This window comes from Antrostomus carolinensis, unplaced genomic scaffold (assembly GCF_000700745.2).
Source record: "Antrostomus carolinensis isolate BGI_N321 unplaced genomic scaffold, ASM70074v2 scaffold16208, whole genome shotgun sequence".
NCBI lineage: Eukaryota > Metazoa > Chordata > Aves > Caprimulgiformes > Caprimulgidae > Antrostomus > Antrostomus carolinensis.
In genome coordinates, this window is record NW_010333845.1 from 62,067 (window position 1) to 82,173 (window position 20,107).

Consider the following 20,107-nt stretch of genomic DNA (forward strand, 5'->3'; position numbering starts at 1 on the left):
AAAAAGAAACAAATGGTACATTTTGCCTTTTTGAAATGGGTCATACTATATGTTTGAAATCAAGGGCTTGGATCTTTGTTTGTGTGCTTCCCAGCCTTTTTGTGCATCAAAAGTCAACTAAATGCTACCACTGAACTGGAAGTCTCCTTTTCATCAGTGTAAATTGTTATTCAAGAAGCTGAAAGGAACAGATCTCAAACAGACAACAAGTGTAGGAGAAAATTAATCAGGGCACAGTCGGACCACTAACTTTCTTGCAGCTGTACCAGCACTAATGTTTGTGCAGCTGGTGTGAGGAACAGGGCTGGAGAACTAATCCACATGAGAAAAATGACCTTTTTTTGACGGCTGATTTTTCAGATGGGTTTTTCAGCTGGAAAATTGTGCTCTGGGGAGCAGGGAGGTGAAGGCAGCAGGGATAGAGGGGACAGGATCCATCTGGGGCTGCTCTGGAGGCAGGGAAGCAGCAGGACGGTCTATTCTGTCATTGGGAACATCACTCTGCACCTCTTCAGCCTCTCCATGTTGCTCGGGACACAGAGGACCTTGCCAAGCAGCACAGTTCAAGGGAGATGCTCCCTTTCTGGCAGAGAAAGGCTCCTACCTGTCCTATACCTGGTTGAAAAGCAGAAGCGGGAGTTCTCTGTTTCACAGCAGTCAATAAAATTTAGCTTAGAACTTTTTAGCATCTGATATTGCACTTACCATGGTGGATAATGCTGTGATCCAGTAATTTCTGCACCAGTTTAATTGCCGTCTCTCGGTCTGAGGCCTCTTTATGGTCAATCAGCCAGTCGATCAGCTCTTTGGCAACGAAGCAGTTTGGGTATGTCTTGAGGTGGTGCCGCCGATCTTTAATGACCTTTTCTTCATGCAGTCGGAGCCTGGGGGTCAAATCACCTTGTGAATATAATTTGCAAAGAGCCTCTGTAACCAGTAAGAGTGGGGCAAAGAGGTACCCGAGCCCTGCTCACAGGATGGACTTTGCAGGTGCTGGATGGAAGAGAAAGATTCGGTCGCACGTCCAACTGTAAACCCCATGCTTGGAAAAACTGGTTTTCTGGCCAGTGGAAAAGATTAGAAACTGAAGAACAGTGCAGCATACTAAGCCCATTAAAATACTTCCTGTAGGTCAATTAAACTGTCAATAATTTGGAATTAATTTTCCCACATTACCACTAATACATTCCATGTTACTCTCTTATTTTGCTGTATCACTGCTGTAGATTTTTTTTTTAATCTCATTCAGTTTTTTTAACTGTAGTTTCTTCCTTCATTGGGTAACTGCATTTTGCCTCCAGCTGCACAACAAGCATAGTATTTATGATTTAAAATTCAGGAAAAAAGCTGTTCCAACACAATGTTATCTAGCATTAAAAAGTTGCCTCCTACTCTAAATAAAGGGAAACTGATTTCTCACTCGGGGAACTGTTGGTAAACGCTATCTACCTGCAAAATCTCCCTCATCATCTTGAAAGCAAGTTGGTTGGCTGGGTTTGATATGCTTGGGTCAGAATGCAAAATCCTGATGAGAGTATTACCTTGTTACTAAAGGTTCTGCATCTTTATTTTTAGACATTTTTTCCCCAAATAAACAAAATGAGTAACATTATCAATAAATTAATGGATAGAGGTTTTTAAAGTTTTTTAAAGTTTTCCACTTTCTTGTTTCCATTTTAATAATTCTGGTTTTGTAGTGCCATGTCTGTACAACAGTTCTGAAGAAAGCACAGAAACCACAGTGCCTGGGCTCCTACCACAAACACAAATATTGTCAATAATTTCAAAGTGGTCAGGATCCTACATTATAAACACTCTCACTGACTTCAAAGAAGTTCTGAGTAATGCTGTAATTGTAGGGGGTACAACTATCTCTGTTTTCTAGAGAGGGAGATAGTGCAAAAAAGCATTAACATGAGCCTCAAGAAGCACAGAGCAGGAGTCCAGTCATAAGACCAATTTTCCTCTCAGTGTGATTCCAGTATGAAACAATTATTTATCTTCAGAAACAAAAAAGGGGAAAATATTTGTCTGAAGTCAGTGGAGAAAATATTATTAGACCTGCTAGAAAGAGTCCAGAGAAGGGCCACCAGGATGATCCGAGGGCTGGAGCACCTCTCCTATGAGGACAGGCTGAGCGAGTTGGGGATGTTCAGCCTGGAAAAGAGAAGGCTCCAGGGAGATCTTATAGCGGCCTTCCAGTACTTGAAGGGGCTACAAGAAAGCTGGGGAGGGACTTTTTACAAGGGCAGGTAATGACAGAACAAGGGGAAATGGCTTTAAACTGGAAGAGGGTAGGTTTAGATTAGATATTAGGATGAAATTCTTTCCTGTGAGGGTGGTCAGACACTGGAACAGGTTGCCCGGAGAAGCTGTGGATGCCCCCTCCCTGGAAGTGTTCAAGGCCAGGTTGGATGAGGCTTTGAGCAACCTGGTCTAGTGGAAGGTGTCCCTGCTCATGGCAGGGGGTTTGAAACTAGATGATCTTTAAGGTCCCTTCTAACCCAAACCACTCTATGATTCTATTAGGACATTAGACACGGCTTACATAGGCTTCTACCTAAAAACAGTAGCAAAGCAATGGTTTTGTTTTGCAGTATTTAGCCTTCAGCTACACTGGAATGGCCAATCTGTGATATGAATTCGAAACCAGTTTTGCAAACATAAATATGTAAAAAAAAAAAGGAATACTTTTATATTAAAAATACTGATAAATCAGATTAGTACTCTGGACAGAAGTGCTAGTAAATATCCCATGCATTGTGAAATTCTCTGAGCTAAAATACCTTTGCTTAAAGCATATTTTCCAGATGTGCTCTAACAGCTGTTGCCATACTTAGAAAGAAAAGCCTACACAGTTTTAATTATAGAACATGCAATTATCGGTATGTCTGACTGAGCTTTACATTTAAAATATATTCCAGGTTCTGTTAATGTTCACGCAGTCTCATGCTGCACAATAATTTTCAAGAACAAAAAAAAAAAAAGAAAGAGAGTATAATACATATGCAGATGGCTCAACCCAGCTTTCAGTCATTGGTGTAAGTCTAAATGGATGGAGTTCATATGATACAAGAGGGAAATTCTTCATCCAAACACTGTGTAGGAGTGTGCCAGGAGTGGTCTGGTTTTCTACAAACAACCCAGTAGCCAAGAGCCCCAGAACTGAGTACTCATGTCTTAAATTCTGACTGAAGGCTTTCCTGCAGTTAGTGAGCTTAGAAATATTTCAAGTTCTCTGTCATATCAAAAGTCACGATTTCCCACTACAACCTTCTTCCTCACTCAGAGCACTTACAGGGTCTCACTATGTACCTTTTTACCTATATTCATAAAACTCATAGAAATCTCATTATCTTTGTTATCTCCACCTACTTGCTGAAGTGGATCTAAATTTGCTAAGAGGTTATGAAATCATCAAGTCAAACAAAGTGTGACTACACAAGCCTCAAGAAACATGAAAAAACAAATTTATGCACAATTTCCAAAGGGAAGTGGGAACTTCTTCTGCAGTCTAGAGCAACTGTAGCCATACTGAATTAGGTCAAGGCTAGCTTATTTGAAATAAAGACGAGAAAGGGAATTCAGATTTTCTCCCTGGTGGTGTATGCTGTTCTCCCTGTCAGGGTTCCTTCACCCCTGCAAACCTGCCAAAAATCAATGTTTATGGAGGAAAAATAGCTCAATAAATTGAAATTGTTCCTATCATAAACTACAAATATAAAAGCTTCAGGTAAAGTTATTGAGCATGTATTGCGATATGCAAATCAAAAATTTACGCAAGAATTGTAAAAATGTGCCTGTGTTCAGCCATATTTATTAGAAGCCAAACCAAATGGGGTAAAAAAGGAAAAAAATGTAGTGGTGAAAGCAATTATACACTGGAACCAAGGCTCAAGCGAAGTGACAAATTCTTTATCTCTTGGCATTGGGAAACAGGCTTCTCACCAAAAGATCTTGATGTTTTCCATTTAAGTGACGTTAATCACTTTTTGTCAGCTAGTCTGCATGATGACTGGAGAAGACATAACTTGACACCAGTCATAATTCTCTTGCTAGAAGTTCTTCTCAAGAGCTCCTCAGGAGAATTAGCTCACTGACAAACCCTGGCCAGTTTGAGGGGAAAAGGGGGAGAAGAGAGAGGGCAAACAAGGGGTGATGAGGGGACACCTTGATTCAACAAGCCTTTAAAAAGTTGTCCCTCTTTCTACAACTTAATGGCTTAACTCCAGAAAACAATCTTGTGTACACTAGGACATCATCCATATGTAATTCCATATATTATTCAAGATTACCTGCTGGATTTTGCACTTAGGGCCACAGTTTCTCCTACCTGCAGAAGACAACGTGAGGATTAAAGTGTTTGAGCAATTGCCTGTGAAGTGTAGCAGGCATATGCAACCCTTTAATACTGCCAAATTGATACCCATGACTCTTATTCATGCTTACAACAAATACACACAGTCTATATTTGCATGCATGCATGCCAGAACAGTTTTCCTGGGGGCCTGTCTAAACAGGAGTTGCTCCTAATTAACAACATGTAGGGACTCTTATTCCAAACAGAAGTGCCTTATTCCTGAGTAGCATGGAACGGGCTAACCTGGAACACACTGCTCCTGCTTTGCAGTTAATGTGTTCAGAGTAATCAGAAACAATGTCATTTGCTGAGAGGCCATTAGGCTTTTTCTTTGCCAACTGTCAGAAAAGTCATGATAATGGAAAAATCAAAATCTTTGCTTAAAGAGTGAAGAATCAGACACTAACTTGGGAAGAAACCACTCTTGCAGCTACATGAAACTTGCATTTGGTTTTCCACCAGGGAAAGTACATGTTTTGAAGTTTCTTGCATCTTCTTCTGAACCAGTGGGTAAGGATTTTGCAAAGGCAGTGCCTGAGAAGGAGTCTAGCTTTCTTTTTAAACCACAGAAAAGGCCAGCCCGCTCGCTGGAGACAGTAATTATGTCACTAACTGGACCATGGTCCAAATATCTCACCCACATATTTCCCTCCATTTAGCCTCGTAGTTTGTGCTTGGCTAACTTATATCTTGCAGAACACCATCCAGTCCTGATTTCTGCGCATGAAAAGACAAAAAGCCTCCTGCTCTTCTTGGTAATTTTCTGAATAATTCATCTACGATTCCTTAGTATATTCTGTATAGCCCCTATGTTTATCCTAGCAAGGCTCAGTAAAAACGTACAGGAAAGTTTGGTTCCTGACACTCGACAGACAACATGTTATGAAGACTTTCATATTGTGCTCCACTCATTCACCTCTTTTAACCAGTGAGATACCTCCCTGAAGCAATCATACACACACACATACATATGCATACATATAGATATGATATATGTGCATATATGTGCATACCTATTTGCAAAAATATATCATACATATACAAAATATATATCTAATTTGTATTATATATGATCTATCTGTACATATTGTAGATTATTATATATATTATATATATACACATATATATCACAGAATACATCATTATAGAATGACTTTTTTTAATGGAAGAACAAAACATCAGTGAAGAGACCATTTAAAATGCAGAATTTACTAATTACTGAACAATATACACTGATGTTGTAATTGGTCATGGCGCAAAGTGCATCCTACCCCAGAGTGCTCAACCACCGCTGATGAGTTACAGCATGCTCAGGAGTTACTGCTGCGCTACACCTCGCTTTAGCACATACCCTTGGCTTCAGGGACTGTGGCTGCACAGCCCAGCCCGAGCACTGCTTGTCAACGTGTGCACTGAACTACTGCAGTTTTATCACCTTAAGGTAAACTCTGAACAAAGCCATGTTAGATCCCTTGAAAAGTGGTTTCTGTCATCTTCAAATTCATTCACAACTTTCATATATTTGGAACTTCTAACAGAGGAGGATTTACTTATTTCCAAGTAAAGCAAGACACAGTGTCCTTTGTGACAAAAATATGTGGACAGAAAAAGATATCTTGCCAAAGATGAGTACAATTAATGGTGGCTAAAGAGTACTGGTTTTCCACATCTCTTCTCCAGGGACATCACAGGTGCTCCACTTGCAGGCAGAATTGCCCCGTTCTGTTGGAAACAGAAGAGTTTTGTATCCTCTCAGAGATCACAAAGTTTGTTTTCTGAACATAAGCATTATGACCTGTATACAGCACGGCAGACAAGCATCTTCCTAAAAGATGGCATCTTCCAAAGTGTCTCAGTGACTTCAAAGCATAATTCCCACTGAAAGTTAAAAATCACAGGTCAGCTGCAGACCCAATTCATTACAAAATGAGTGAATATATGGCCATGTTTGTGTATATATACACACTCAGGAAAATACAGAACTACATGAAATGTCCTTTACACTAAACTTTTGCATTTGCACTGGCAGCAAAAAAAAAAAAAAAAAAAGTCAATGAGAATATAAACTTTGTCCACAGAGGCAATTGCGAAGATACTCTGCAAATGCGGTGTGTATTGCTGGGACAAGCATTTCCAGCTGGACTTGCCAATTCTCAGCTGAAGTGTCAGCGGTTTGCTGCTGTCTGTTCCTCTTTCTATTTATGCTTCAGCTCTGCAATCACTTAGTTCTGTTACTTGATATTTACAGAAGCTAAAATACCCTTTAAAACATAGGGTCATGCTGGAAATAGGATGAAGATATTTCTGTATTGGTAGCTCTGGCAGAGAAGGAATTATGAAACACATTTGAAACAGGGTTAGAGAGGGTGTCTTCAAAGCAGCTCCTGATATCCGTTCTCATAATTGTGTATCTCTGCTTTTTTGCCCACAGCCATGTAGTCAATGTGAGGAGATGCCAGAACACAGAGCCAGAGAGATTTCAGAAAAACCATCTCCTGGCGCACTGCAGAGGAAAGCCTAAAGCTTCCAAAGAAGTGACAGTCCACCAGTGCTCCTTTGGCTTTAAATAAAACATTGGGGCTGCCTCTTTTATGAAATCCTTTTTTTTTTTTTTAAATTCAGAAAGTAATAAGGTTACTGAGCCTGCAACTGAGCATACACAGGGACATCCCCAGTGCTCATGACACCTCACTAACACCAGCGAGGGTCAAAGCAAGCTCTGGGGAACAGACCCAGGCACGGCTCAGGGTCTAGGATGAAATCAAAATGGCATCTCCTGGAGAAACTCTTTCAGCCCACAAACTCAGGCCAGAAATTCAAACCCACAGCCTCCCTCTTCAGTTACTCGAGACTGCAGAGGAAATTAGATCTGTGTGTTTGTATCGATCTGTCATAAAACTAGAGACTGCTTGCAAAACCAATGTTTGGGTTTTTAAACCTCAAAGGTGTATAATCTGAGCCTGTATCTGGTCTTCATTTAAAACAACACAGCATAACATTGTGGATCTGGTAAAGCAGTGAATGTAGATAGGATTTTTAGATAACTTTTATATCAAGTTTTGGAATGTTTACGTTGGCATTTCTTCTCGAGTTTGACCCTGTAAGGGAAAGGAACATGCTCAGTGGTCTACTGACTCCCCTCCATTCTTCTATTTGGGCTGTGATACACCCACACGTGAGGGTAGCCTAACAGTATCACCAAATCAGAACAATATTTGTTCACCTCTTTTAAAACTCGGTATCTTTATGGTTACAGGTCTAACGACACTTTCTCCTCATGTCCACAGGAAGCTGTGAAGTGGCTTATCTCCCTGCCTGCCAAGCCATTTCCCTTTCATTTCACTTTTAATCAAAATCTGTACAAACACAAATATCACTTCCAACTGCCTACCCACTTGAACCTTGAGAGCTGTCTCACTGGAAGGCATAAAACCAGGCTTTACAGAGATGAAAACACAAAATTCAAGCAAGTTACTATTTCACCTGCCCCGAGTCATAACGAAAGTGGAAGTCTGCCTGACTTGCTCCGGCTGCTTGCTTTCTGGGTGAAGCTGTCAGAACTCAGGAACTCACAGTTCTCCTCCTCTGTAAGGAAGTCAAATATAATTGTGCTTCTCACTCATGTGCAGATGAGCTGGGAAGCATGCATGGGACGAACGCGTAAGTCAAGGTCTATGTGATACTACTATGTGGATCCCCAAAAGAACAGATGTACTTTTCACTGCAGAATATACCATCCATCAACTTTGCTTACATCCATCAACTACATTTATTCACAATATTTTTCTGTGTCTCCATTGCCAGGATATTCTTAGGCTTGCTAAATCAGTAAGTACTGTGGGGACTAATTTTCAGGGTGGGGGGAAGAAGGGCGCTGTCTTCTCAAATCTAAAGACATCCACCAAAACTGAGAAGGGAACCACGGAAATTTCGAAGTGCAGACCAGAAATCTTAGGATAGCTGTTGTTATAGCCATCCCTTGATTGGATTAACACAGCAGCCAAAAGCCCACCAACTCTCATGGATTTATGCTGAAAATTACTCTCAATAAAGGAAGTATTTTATGGATAGAAAACTGAGGAAGGAGCAGTGTAGGTATCAAGGGGGGACAGTGAAAATCAATTAAATCTATGTCAGGGAAAGTAGACCTGTTATCTCAGTAACATGGCTGGGAGAGGTGAATGTTCCTTTGAAATGCTAAATGGGGCAAATATGGGTCAAACAGCCCAAGCCCTACTGCTACAGCTATTCCTGCTAGCACTGTTGTTCAGGAACCTGGAGAGACGGATCAGGAACTGGAGAATAGGGTGCTGGACTGCAGGACTTTGTCAAGAAGAGGGGTGAGGACACAAGAAGTTGTAGGTGCCAGAAAGTCCTACTGTGTGACAACCACACTCTTGCACGTAAGTTGCATGCCAAGGGGGTAGGGGAGACAAAAAAAGCTACAGGCTGAGGTCTTCTATGCACCAATGCTGAGATCTCTGTTACACTTATGCACATGGAAAAGCTGAGTATGACCTTGCTATGCTCTTGCACTGCATGCAGCAGGTTTCAGACCTCCTGAGAAACGAGGAGGTCTTTCCACACACCCATCTCCCAGTGTACCTGGGGAAGAGCAGATCCGTAACACCCAGAAAGCACCACAGTATTGAACAGGTTTGCACTGCAAACAGTAAAAGGTGTTGTTATCTGCCAGAGGTAACCCAAGAAATCCATGGGAGAACTGAAATTAGCCAAGTGCCTTATCTCAAGTTCAGTTGTGATATTTCTCCCACCCTGTCAATGAGTGACAAATAGTTTTGCCAAGACGTTTTATGGCTTTGGGTAATCCCTGATCTCAAGGTTTTTCTAGGCATGGCTGCTCTCAGTCTGAGTGTCGCAGACCCACAGGAGATCTTCTCCCTAATATTTTATGCTCCTCAGAGGGGAACCAACCCTTTGCACTCCTTTCAGTGGTCCTGGGCAAACCTGCTGAAAGCAAGAAAAAAATTTCTGCCTCATCATTAATAATACACCATACTGCAGTAATATCTCAATTGCTTTTAGCAATTGTTTCCCATCTCTACACAAAACCCTTAACCAGTTACTGTGCTGTGTAATCATGAGGGTCATTAAGCACAAACAGCAGTACCTGACAGGTAATAAAATGAGTAATAAAATATTTAGTGCTACGTACTATTGTCAACAAACCCAATTTTATATTGAGGCTATGATTCAAGACTTTTTACTCACAAGAAATACATAGATTCTTCTTAGAATTAGTATAGATGCAATACTCTTTCAATATACAGTATGCTGTATGAAAACCATCACACTTTGTTTATCTCTTCCCATTCTAAACAAATAGCTTCCTTTTTTTCACATTCAGTATAACCACATTACTGAGCTTTATTTTTATTTTGAAGGAAGCTGTGAGAGCAGTAACTGAAAAATACTTACTAGAAAAAACACTCTGTATAGAATTTCTTTAAATAAAAAAATAATCTTACCATATTTTGGCACTGATTCATACTTTTTTTTTTACCTCCTACAGCTGGCAATACCGCAACACGCAGGATGCTAACACTGACAGAAGACATGATTCAAGGGAACTCAAGGGATTCAAGGGTGTTCTTTCTACTGTCTTCCAGAAGTTTATTGAAATCCAGTGGCTGACCATTAAACTATAAAATAAAACTGGAACTGATGTAAATTTTTAAGCACTGAAAGTAATGATCCATTTGACTGGCTCACCTAGAGGTGATTAAATGTTAGTGGATGACCTTCACAGTACGAAAATAGAAATGGGGGAACAGGTAAGACTATAAAATGCAAGGCTGCGCACTAACAACAAAATGCTCTGCTGAAAACTGAGAACTTGGAGGCTGAAAGCAACACAGAGTAAGAAATCACTGAATATGCAGTAGCTAAACTTTTGCTAACCACAAGCTACCAACAGGCTGAGACCATACCAAAATCAAAGGCAATCTTAGGGTGTACTACCTGAGATGTTTCTAGAAACTACAGGAAATCCAGTTGTTCATGTAATTGCATAAAATGCTACAGGACATCATCTAAATATTGTGCATTGTTCATGCCACCCTTATTCAAGAATTACAAGCTCAAAGAAATGCAATGAAGCAGTGCTACACTGGTTTGAGAATGATGAGCCAGGCTCATGAGCAGAGAGAAAAACATACTGGCTTGGGAGTCCAGCCTTATCTAAACAAAAAGTGAGAGGAACAGAACTGTTGTCTATAATCTTTCAGGTGAGTTAAAAGCAGAGTGCAAGAAAAGCTATTTAAGTGATGCTGAAGGATCCTAAGGTAAAAATTAGACCAAGTTTTGGAGCAAAATTTTCTAATTGTTACTTGAGGTGAGAACTTATATAACTTTTAGAGAACTGTAATAAATATACCAAAGGATTATGTGTAATAATATTCTGCAGAAGACCTTCCAGTCCTATGTTTTGTAATTACATGATTTACACTGATATCTATGAACAACTGTGGGAACACTACATCAGAAGCTGGCCTTGATTGCACTATACCAGGACTCACAGCCTTTCTACAGTCCTGTTTCATGTCAGCTGCAAAAAAGAAAAGTTCAAGTACTGCCTATATTAAGACATTTGCTGTTTATATTAAGGCTTTTAGTAAAAGTGGGTATGCAAACATTCTTTATGTGCTTGCCAAAGCACAGGAGCTCCAAGTATGACAAGAGACGTCCATATTTGTGCACATGCTTCCTTGCTTTTGCAAGAGGGTATTACTCCTTTTTCATTTTTACTGCACAAGCATAGAAGAGTCCATACACGGCTGACTGAAGGGACAGATACTTAACTGGCCTATTATCGTATAGTCAACACCAAACTAGTGGCATGTTTTCCTTCAACGCCTGAGAGAAATCCTACAACCTTCCTGACACACAACTGTGCCAAAAAACGGCTGGGGATCTACTGTGAGGAATCCCATCAGTGGGCCAGCAGCACCCACAAAGGCCAAGGGTCTGGTCTGCATTCTTGCTAAATCAAAGCGTAGAAGCCAGGAGGAGCTGCAATGGCAGAGGATCCCTCCTCCAGCTCCATGGCCCAACTCTGCATTTTACCCTTGCATGAAGTCTCTACATGTCTGTACTCAGTTGGCTTTCCTGCCTTCACGTGCAACACCCAGTCATTCTGCTGAGACCCAAATCACCAGGTTTGCAGGAACCTCCAGCCCTTCATCTGAGATCTTGTGAAGCTACCACAAAGAACCTGGCTATAGAATCATAGTCACCCTGGTCTTTTTAAGCCTGGAATTTGCCTAATTTTACATAGTGGCATATGATTTAAAAAAAAAAAAAAAAAGAAATTATATAGAGTATGTAATTATTAAGGTAAATAAATCAAAATAGGATAGAAGCCGAATAGACTCATGTTACGGCCCTTTTCAGTTCCCTTAAATTGTCATGTATGCTGAAAAAAACCATTGCTTTGAGTGCACAATATGTGTAATGAGTGTAAAAAGCCAGTATGACCTTCAAAGCCAGCTGAATGCAATAAACCAGTATAATTCTAATTAACACTGTGCTCATTTATATGATTTTCTTAAAGAGAAACCTGTAACATCCAATAAGGTCTCACTGTGAATGCCAAATGAAAAAGAAAAGAATCAACATGTCCCACAAAGCTATTGATTGCCCCAAACTACACTGAATGAGTTCCAAAAGCAACTATGCCAAATGGTAACAATGATTTTACTCAATAATTCCACAACATAACACTACTGTATTCATTTTTCAAACACAGAAAGGATTGCTCTCTGACACAAATGTTCTAATGATAAAGAAGCATCCTATCTGCTTTAAATCTTTTTCTCTATCTAGGTCATACAAACATGTAACGTGAAGAATTATGGTATATGAATTTAAGGGGATTACTCAATGACATGAAGTTACTCACTGCTTAAATTTTGGCAGGCTAATGAAGAACTTTATCATTAAGGAAAATGTATTCATAAAAATCCTAGTTAAAGACTAATTCTATTTAAAGGAATTCACTTTTGCAAAAATCTAGCCCAGAGATGGTTTCTTTGGATGAGCTCAGCAGTTTTCTTCATCTGATATATGATATGAACAGATACACAGCTGCTGTATAACCACTCTTTATGAATAGTTCCTTCTGTCAGGATGTTAAAAAGGATCTTGTCTTGTTTGATTAGGCCTTGTTAAATGTTCACAAGTAGATGAGCTTTGAAAAGATAAATATTACAGAAGCGTTCTTCCTCTGCTCTTAAGATTAGATGCAAATTTTCCTTTAAAATAATAAATAAGACAACAATTCTAGGCAAAATTCTCTCTCTGTGCATGCAGAAAGCTCAGTGAACAGGTATTTATGTGCTCTGTCAATAAATTCAAACTGTGACTTCATACAGCTTTACTAACTCAGAACATGCACCCTGACCCCTATTAACCAAGGAACGGCATCAGCTTTGCATACGGTATCAGCCGCAGTTGAATGCTGGCAGACTTAGATGACAACAATATGGCTATGTTTACAGCATGCTCCAAACTCTGGGTCAGGCTTGAATACAAAACACATGTTGCACAGACAGTCGGGGACAGGCTTTAGACGGGCAACAGGACAAGAAGAAGTGAGAGGTCGGGGCCTGCACTGACTCAGATATTCACCTATCAGACTCAGATATTACACAGACTCAGATATTCACCTATCATCAGTGTAAATGGCCCAACACCGTGTGTTAATACTAAATCCAATTCATTTAGTTAAGATGAGCCTTGACATCACCTGTCCTGAAGAAAGGCAAGATCTGTAGGAGCCTGCGTATGGTTGCTCCTCAGATGGTGTCAATGACCATGGCTGGTCAGATGGATGGACCATAGGCACTTGTAGTTACCCAGACACATGGAGGCATGCTAAAGAGCATGCCAAGGTTTAGTCCATCACTTGCCCTGGCTATCAAAGCACAATACAATCAGTAATAATTAGGTCTTAATTTGAACGTAACTGCAAGGAGTATTCTGAATGCTGAACTACACAGGATTTCAGTCTGTATGTAAGTAGGCTGTGCATATGTGAACTGCTGAAACTGCAAAGTGACAAAAGAGAAAGCAACAACTTTAATTGCTTTGTGCATACTGAAAGAAATATTATTATTATTATTTTGAAAAAGGTGGGATAATGTTTGAAATTAAATCATTGATCAAGTAGTCGACACCTTTCTGTGCCTTCTTCCACAAGTCTATCACTTTCTGAGGTGGAATACTGATATTTTACATGAAAAGATGCATTGTGTGTAGTCTTCAGCCTGCCAGCACCATGTCACAATTTCTGGTCCACTGGAACTTTTCCTTAGCCACTATAGGTTTAAATAAATTCTTCCCTCTGTGTTTATTGTGCTTCTCCTAAACAGTTTACGCAATCCTTTTTTATTCCTCCTTTGCCCCAGTAATGTGTTTCCCAAGGGTACTGTTGTTACTGGCCTCATATAAACTCAGATGTTCCGTATTCATCAGAAAATAAATCAACATAGAGTACAAACATATTTCATGTGAAATTATGTAGGATACACTGTTTCAGCTGGTGTTGATTTACAGATTTAACCAAAAAAAGTCATATGAAGTTCTTAATACATTAATTTGGAGCAGCTCTAGCCTCTCTGTAGCCAAACAAAGTGAATGCAAGCAATTATCTTTCGACCACTGCTGTTTGATTCATTACACTAGGCCCAAAGTATAGCACTTGGAAAACCTACCACTTTATAGAAATCTAAAATAATTAGATTTCCCTCTGTTATGAAATATGTTTAAAGGATCTCGGCCTTGCAGCATTGTGTTTAAAAAAAGTGACAAAAGAGAAAGCAACAGATTTAATTGCTTTGTGCATGTTGAAAGTAATATTATTTTGAAAAAGGTGGGATAATGTTTGAATACAGGCCTGATTTAATCACACCTTTGTGGAAGGGCAAGGGAATATATCTCATTACCTTCCAAATCAGATGATATTCCCTTCCAAGGGAAGAAAGTGTTAACAGATGTAACACCTTCTTCCCCCTATGCTGGACTGAAAATCCACTTTCCACAAGCAAAACTGGAGCCGTAGGACTATGGAAAACCAGGAATTTATGCACACAAATGAATTGCCAAACTGGGCCCTTTGTGCACAGCGTGAGCAGATCTGAGAGCACTCTATCTGTCTGTTGTATCACTGTGCAGACAGTGAGAACGGAGGAGCAGGTGGCTTGCCCTGAGATTCCTGTTCCTCTCATAATGCCAGCACGGCACAGCCAGCAGGATTTCTGTCACTAATATGATCTACTGGCCTTCCAGCAGGCATTACTCTGTACACTGCCCCAAATCTTTTCTCTATTTTCATTTTTCAAGGACTGATATGAAACTAGTATGTCCTAAGTATTGGCTTCTGTCCCCCAAGTTCTTAATAAATGGATCTAGAGATAACCTCACAGACACCGTGAAAAGCTCTCCTGGTAGCAGGAAGAGTTGAGATGTTGGCATCTTATGAATCTCACATGATCTGGGGTAAAATCCCGGCCTGACTTAAGACAGTGAAGTCAAGGGAATCAGGTTCTCACCTTCACATCTTCATAAAAATCTCAGTTGAAACAGAGATTTCAAAACTTTGTGTGCATTCATTTGGAAACGGATACATTTCTCGACCTTAATTTTACTTGAAAAGCTGGACAACATGAAAGGAGTGGTACTGTCAATCACTGCATCCGTTGTACAAACTAACCCAGCTCACTGTGCACTGAAGTAGGTTAGGAAGTATTCTCACAAGCCCTCCCACCCATGCAACCAAGTGGATAATGATCTCTGGTTACCAGCCAGTAACAAAATGCTGATAATATCAGCCACCACTGCTTAAAGAAGACATCATACTATGCCTTCATGAAATATAGAGTAATCCCAGTTGTAAGAGACTTCTGGAGGTCACCTGGTCTAACCTATATTGAAAGCATGTCCAGTTAGTACAAGTTGCTCAGGGTTGTGTCCAGGCAAGATTTTAATATTTCCAAGCTTCTCTGGGCCCTTATTCCAATTTTTTACTTACCCTCACAGTGAATAATTCTTGCCAAATATCTAATTAGAAACCCCTTTTCAAATTTTGCCTACTGCCTCTTGTCCTATCCCTGTGCACCTTGAAAAGACTCTCTCCCTGTTGCCCTACACCTTCTTGTTTAAGTAGCTGCAACCAGCAGTAAGATCCCCCTGAAGTAAGATAGGGTCTGGCGGCCGGAAGATATCGGGCTGTACGGAAAGGTAAGACACCCCCCTCTCTCTCCTAGTAGCCAATAGCACTTAGCCTGTGATGTAAGCAGGTGGAAGTGACGTAGTGAACCCACACCATATAGTACTGTGTCGCACAGCATTAAACGCCATTTGCAGCATCCTCATATTGGTGTCAGTGCTCATTGGCCCAGAGACGGGGTGTGTGTTTGTCTCTGTGCCGCCTCGACCGGACGGGACGTTGCGGGATAACAACTGCAACATCCCCCTGAGCCTTCTCTTCTCTAGGCTGAGCAGACCCAGCCCTCAGCATCTCCTTGTATATCACGTGGTCCAACCCAACTCCACCCTGAAAGCCGGCCCTCCTTGGGGCTTGCTTCTTGTACAAAGACAACTTTTGCTGTCTCTTTTATTGCATAATTTTGCATAAATTAAGGTTAAATAAATAAGCTATGCTTATTAAAAATTACCTTTTAACAAACCTTCCTTTATTTCTTTTGCTCAGTGTGCTTTTAAGAACCTACTTTCATTGCCTCATCCAGACAAGCAGCAGTATGATACCAGCGGTTCCTATTATGGAGACATTTTTCTCGTCACAGAGATCTACTTATTAATGTATCCTCATCTATTTCTACTACTTCGCATAAACTTCTAGCCTCAAATAATTTCCAAAATGGTATTTGTACAATCTCTTTTGGGATTTGTATATAATAATGCTACTTTGAGCTTCCTCACATCACAATCTCCCCCTGTTTGCACGGACCAAGCAGCAAAACAGCAGTTTAATCTAGGAGTTACTCTTCCTACATCTTAGTAAAAATAAATTAATTTCAGCTAAAGGAAAGTATAAGCTAATTACATCCTGAGCATCAGGAAACAATTAACAGCTTTCTATTATATCACCCTGATTTCTAAGCTATACAATTACACACTACTGCAGAAAAGGATGTGTGATTATCAAGAGAGGGATCTTTTCTGCAAAAAATGAAAGGAAATTGCTCCACTGCTGACAATCAGCACTATAAATTATGCTTAGCTAATACCTTTTCAGAAGTCATTTCCATTATCTCCAATCCTAACTTTGAGTGATGTGTTGGCTGTGTGTTGTCAGATTCTCTTCCCAAAAACGAGGAGAATAACTGCTGGACTCTAATTCCTCAGAAAAGCACTCACAACTTCAGCTTCCTGTGAGTATTTTGCAATACTCATTGGAACTAAATTAAAAATAATTGGGTTTATGAACTATATTGTAATTATGCCTTGTGTTTGGTTTGCCTCTTAAATCAGAGCTGGGAATGGCTTGTGAAAACCCAAAGGAATACACAGGCTTGCTGTAAGCAGTCCTAATGCTTTGAAGACACGAGTAACAACATGAGGAGCAATAGATACAACTTACAAACACTTCTTTTTAACTCCTGCCAATAAACTCATTTGGCCCAATATGCAGGAAAATGGGGCAAACACAGAGCCAGCAGATTGTAAAACAGTTCAGCTGAACACTAACAAACATTACAGCAATAAACCCATTGTGGCAATGGCCCTTAGTGTGAGTATGGTGGTCTGTCCCACAGTAGGACCATCCGGTCCTGCACTCACCCACTGCACCTGGTGAGATGGGATGGGGGTCACAACAAAGGGGCACAGGATTAGCAATGAAGGACAGGGATGGCTCACTCACCAGTTATGGTCACGGGCAAAACAGACTCAAACTTGGGGAAAAAAAATCAATTTAACTCATTGCCATTTCGTCTAAGTAATGCAATGAGACATAACAACCACATCTTACAACATCTTCCCCCACCTCTCCCTTCTTCCCAGGTTCAAATCACTTTGCTCCCGATTTCTCTGCCTTCCAACCCCAGTGGCACAGGGGACAGGGAAGGGGGGTTCAGTCAGTTCACCTCTGCCACTCTTCCTGGCATGGAAGTCCAGGAACAAGATGTTCCAGAGCAAGCTTCCCATGGAGTCATGGACCTCTTCGAGCTCAGCTCCTGACTCTGGCACGGGGAGATCCACAGGCTGCAGACTCACCCCCCACGCTTGGGGTCCATCCCCGCTCTGGAATCGAGCATCTCTGGGGTCTCAATTCCAGCCACACTTGCCCTCAGGCTCAGCTTTCCTGCTCCAGTGTGGAGTCCTCCACGGTCTACATGTGGGTATCTGCTCTACCATGGGCTGCAGGGAGCTCCTTTGCCTTCTCCTACTCTATGCAGTTGAACTGGGTGTCTGAGGTTCTCTGCCCTCCCCCTCCTCCTCCTCCTCCTCCTGGCAACAAAGCTCTCCCTTAGGCAGATGGTTGTCTTTTGTTCAGGTCAACAGCCTCTCCTCCAGGTTCACCCCCACCTACTTCTTTTCAGGACAGTCCTTCCCCTCACCAATATGGATTCGCAGAGGCATTTCTCTGGTGCTCATTGGCCCAGCCTGGGCTGGGGGGTCTCTGCCTTGGAGCCAGGGGAGCTTTTGCTCCCACAAGGTGGTTACCTCACTACCAAAAAAAAAAAAACGGCCACCCCCCACACACATAAACCCAACACAGTGAGAAACAATGAAACAAACCCACATAAACCTCCACAACTCCAAGTCAAAGGCCACTGTGCTAGAAGGCAGCTGTGTTACTGGGCGTGGGAGAATCTTCCCAAACCAGGTATATTATATAAAATCCATAAAGGATAAATATAGTGTTAGTGCTGCTAATCAGCAGAATGACCTCGGTCTCTGCAGGTTTTGTGCAGTGCACCTCCAGGACAGCTACACCTCTCCCCTAGAAAATTCAAGTTCTGTTCCAATTTTTCCTTTCCTATTATCTTACACCTCAAGGCTTCTTCTAAGCACTGTCCTTGACAAACATCATCTTGTCTGGCTCTGATCTAGCCAAAATGCTCTTGTAAGCACCATTTCCCCAGCTCTCAATCTCAATAATGTTGCCCATCTCCCTGATTCCTTCCAACGCCTTCTCTTCTTCTGTCACATCAAACACACCATTATCATGCTTATCTCTACTTTCAAGCTCCCACCTTTGCTATCACCATCTCTCAGGTGCTGTTGGCTTTTGCTCTGACTGGCCATTTAGTTTCAGTTTTGCCATTCAGTTTTAAATCTTCAAGCGAGCATCTTTGTGCTTGCTGCCTTAATACACAGGAGTCACCTCACCCCAACAGCCACAGGCTGACTGGATGTAGTCCCCCAATCCTGTCCAGCATCGCTATGATCTCTACCAAAAACTTGACATCTAAACAGGGGATGGGCTGAAGAATGGATGAAAGGGGGGAGAAGGGGCTGCTGGACTGGCACAGCTGTACTCCAACATCAGGGTTTGACTCCATGAGAAGCCAAGCTCACTGTGGGGTCCCCCAGGAAAAGGGGGTCTGTAGAGCCCCTCACCCACTGACCCCAGGCCACCTGACCTTATCCCTTGCACTGTCATTGGTGGTAGTTTGACACTATGACAACCTGGCTGAGCTCCCCAGACTGCTCAACACGGGGCAGACACACCAACCAGCCCAAGTAGCATAGGCCCTGGTCCTGGGGAACTAGGCTGCCCTTTTCTGCAACAGCAGCTGGATGCAGTGGCTCAACGCTGCTGTAAAACCCACAGCACAACCTACAGTCCCCTGATTCTCCACAGGAAACAAAACCCTCTCATCTCCCTGCAAACCCCTGTGACACCACCCTGGTAGCCCATATAATCACCTACACAATTGCAAGGAAATGGAGAATTATGGCCTTGTTATGTGAAAACCAGCTTCTATATGTGCTCTGAATTAGCAAGCCCAATCAGGCATATTTTTTAATTATTTGCAAATATGCCTTTGAGATCTGAATACATTTACTAGACTGAGGTACTGCTAAGAAGCAAACTACAAAGACTGTAAAATTATAGGGCTGATAATTAAGGTAGGGAGTTGCCTTCTGAAAGAGTGCTGTCACACTGGCAGCACTCTGATGTCCTGGTCGTATAAATTACATAGCACAAATTTAAAAACATACGAAATGTAAATATTTGTCTCTATTCATGCACAATACCCTGACAAGAGCGCAGAAGTAAAAGTAAAAACCTTGAAAGGGACATAATCTAGGCAAATTGCAAACATAGTTTCTGTTCTTATCTGGTAACATGTGCATTGGGCATTTACACTCAACATGATTTTTGTAGTCTGTCTTCTACTGGAGTCTGAAATTTTTTTAATGGGAATCCAACAAATGTTTGACCCACACTGAGTTTAGGCAAATTAAGCACTGAGAGGGTGGTCAAGCAAACCCAGCAGGGGCTGCTGCCACTGTTCCCTCTCTCTGTCCTTGACCACGCGTTTCTGCCAGGTCCTTCACCCCAGTGCTGGTACTGGTTTGACCTCATGCTGAGTCTGTTTAAAAAGTTATTTTTTTCTTGTTTGGCTTCAGTTGCTTTAGTTCCCTGAATTTCTGATCTCAGACAAACACCAGTGCGAAGTGCAAGGGAAGTGATAAGAGTGGGGCAGCAGCAGCCTGCAGTTAGATCCGCTGTATCAGAAAACCACAGCCTTA

The 20,107-nt window shown here is 41.4% G+C and overlaps 1 protein-coding gene across 1 annotated transcript in view; it reads right to left on the reverse strand.

Moving 5' to 3' along the window:
* DEPTOR (DEP domain containing MTOR interacting protein) overlaps positions 1–2,139 on the reverse strand; it is a gene marked incomplete at its 5' end in the record, with an annotated part of 47,354 nt that extends 45,215 nt beyond the window's left edge. Inside the window, 2 exons of the mRNA XM_010174017.1 lie at positions 706–884; positions 2,108–2,139. Of these exons, the coding sequence (XP_010172319.1) occupies positions 706–884; positions 2,108–2,139 (211 nt within the window). The remainder of the gene's footprint in view (positions 1–705; positions 885–2,107) is intronic.
* Between the last annotated feature and the right edge of the window lie 17,968 nt (positions 2,140–20,107).